At 40.6% G+C, this 2,621-nt stretch overlaps 1 protein-coding gene across 1 annotated transcript in view; it reads right to left on the bottom strand.

Moving 5' to 3' along the window:
* The window catches only part of LOC107619062 (transmembrane emp24 domain-containing protein p24beta3), a 2,449-nt gene extending 221 nt beyond the window's left edge, over positions 1–2,228 (bottom strand). Inside the window, exons 1-4 of the mRNA XM_016321269.2 lie at positions 1,812–2,228; positions 564–750; positions 353–460; positions 19–170 (exon numbers count right to left, since the gene is read on the bottom strand). Coding sequence (XP_016176755.1) covers positions 37–170; positions 353–460; positions 564–750; positions 1,812–2,033 — 651 coding nt within the window. The 5' untranslated portion in view covers positions 2,034–2,228 and the 3' untranslated portion in view covers positions 19–36. The remainder of the gene's footprint in view (positions 1–18; positions 171–352; positions 461–563; positions 751–1,811) is intronic.

Below are 2,621 nucleotides of genomic sequence, written 5' to 3'. Positions count from 1 at the left end.
AGGAGGAGGAGGAGGAGGAGGAGGAGGAGGGGAGGCTTAAACGCGGTTGTAGGCCACGGACTTGCTGAAAAGGCGCCTGATGTATATGACCTGCAGTGCACTAACACCAGCCAACAGAAGGTACTCTCCTACGGTGTAGAATATAACACGCTTTCGTGTGCTCTCATTCGCTACAAAACGCAAAAGGAAGTTGAATCAGTATAATCATGTAGCTCAAGTTCACTTTCTTGATTCTAACTGGCAAAAAATGGGGCAAAAGCAAAGTACACACAAGTCTGAGAAACTAGATACCTAATAGATAGATTTCGCCCAATAAGAAAGGTGCTAGATTACAGAAATCAAAACTACTTACTGTGGCGATGCCTTGCATCACGAGCTTTCAAGTACTTTTGCTCGGCTGTAACAGATTCTAGTGCCTCTCTGAGCTCAGCGATTTTTACATTAATTGGGTCCAAATGCTCTGCAAATCATCAACAAGAATTCCATGAAAATCGTAATGACGTTACCGCTTATGCCTAAACATATGGATATACCACAAAAACCTCCTTATGCAGAGAACATACCATCTTTGGCAAGATCATGCTCAGATGGAATATGACCAACATGGATGTAGAAAGAAACAGTCTCAGGTGTTGAGTGAGGGTTGTGAAAACAGAATTTATACATTCCATGTGTCGGGGCTTTAAATTGGAACTTGTCACCAGAGGTCCCCTTGATATTTTGGACTGTATTACCAGCAGGAGATGTCACCTGCAGATAACTGAAAAATTAGCATATCTGAAAGTCAAAAGTTACAAAACAATAAGCAAATTTGGGCAGCCATTCTGACTGCTAATGGCTGCTAAACCACAATGGATTCATACAAATAAATAAACAAAGATGTCTGCCCATCAAACCCTTAAAATGCCACTATATTAGCACACATCGTTTAGACTGCATGCAGAGTTTTACAAAGGGCCTCCAACAGACCACCAGCTTCTAAAGGAAAAGATCAAGCTTCAAGGTATTACGCTTACGCCGTACTATTCCATGACTAACCTTTTACTCTATGTTATTAATCCTAAAGCCTGACCTTGCAATAAATTCTCTATATCCTTTTGAAAGGGTGTGAAGAACAAATTTAGTGCATGTTTGAAAAGCCAGTGGGAACTGCCTAAGACTCACTGGTGATTATTTAACATCAAATGGGGTGTTCAAATTTTGAACCTTGACACATGGAAATTTCATTAGAGGCTTCCAAATTTCGACATATTTTTTCCGATATAAAAAAATGCAACTTAACAGAAGATGCAAAACAAGCCAAATAACACGAGTTAGTATAAATTGCTTTCAGCAGGCTAAACAAAAACAAATCCATTCCCTTAAATTGTTAATCAGTTCTAAAAAGCACCTCCATGGGCACCTAGACTTCAAACCTGTATCAGTAATCAGTATCATGGTATGTGTATTCTAATTGACCTTCATTATAATTACAGCAAAATCTATCTACAAAACGCTATCAAATGCTAAACATCTGAAAAGCCATTGAACTGTTGCAATTTACAACTACATCAAACTATGAGTCCTAATTTTGTGACTATTCAGAGAGCCCTAATAAACGCAATAGAAGCCAAACAATTTTTCAATTTCCCCTCGCCCCAGAAGATACAAAATCCTAATAACTTCACAATTCAACCAACTAGCAACAAGTTCACAGCAAGTAACTGGATCAGAATGAGGCCCTAAACCCCAAAATTGCAACAAATACATATATTAAAAAAAAAAGAAAATAATTTCATGAACCCATGACAGGGAATTGAGGTAACACTCACCGTGAAATCGATACCAGGGTGATCGGAGCCCCAGAAAATATCGTGGTCGACGACAACAAAGTTCCCCGAAATAGTGTCACCCTCATAAAGCACATACTCGTAGACGCACTCGACGTCGTTTACCGTCACCGATAGCGACTCAATGCCGCTAAAGAAGCTCATCATCAAACACGCCAAAACCATCCACATCTTCGAGCTTCTCTTCCACTGCGTTTGCTCCATAGCTTCCCCCCTCTTATTTATTTTTGGGAATTTTCTCTTCTGAAATCAAATTGCGACAAATTCGATGCAGTGGGCAAGTGAGAGGTGGTACCCAGATCTTAAAGTCAAAAACTTTGACAAGGTGTTGAGTACTTTCTTCGTTTCAGGTCTCTGCTAGTCCAACGCAACAAAACGGCACCGCCGTGGGTGGCTTCACGGATTTGATTGAGGTGTCGTTTATGAGAGCTTACGTGTGAAACGCATAGAGCCTACAGCGTGCAGCAGCCAATCAGAAACCTGGATTAATACTATGTGGGGACACTTTAGAAAGCTACCATCTAATTTTAAAAATTGTATCAACTGGTACCCAGATCCAAAAACTTTGACAAGGTGTTGAGTACTTTCTTCGTTTCAGGTCTCTGCTAGTCCAACGCAACAAAACGGCACCGCCGTGGGTGGCTTCACGGATTTGATTGAGGTGTCGTTTATGAGAGCTTACGTGTGACGTGTGAAGAGCCTACAGCGTGCAGCAGCCAATCAGAAACCTGGATTAATACTATGTGGGGACACTTTAGAAAGCTACCATCTAATTTTAAAAATTGTATCAAT

Source organism: Arachis ipaensis, chromosome B09 (genome assembly GCF_000816755.2).
Source record: "Arachis ipaensis cultivar K30076 chromosome B09, Araip1.1, whole genome shotgun sequence".
Taxonomy (NCBI): Eukaryota; Viridiplantae; Streptophyta; class Magnoliopsida; order Fabales; family Fabaceae; genus Arachis; species Arachis ipaensis.
Note: the sequence above shows the minus strand (reverse complement) of the source record. Positions and strands in the feature narration are given on the sequence as shown.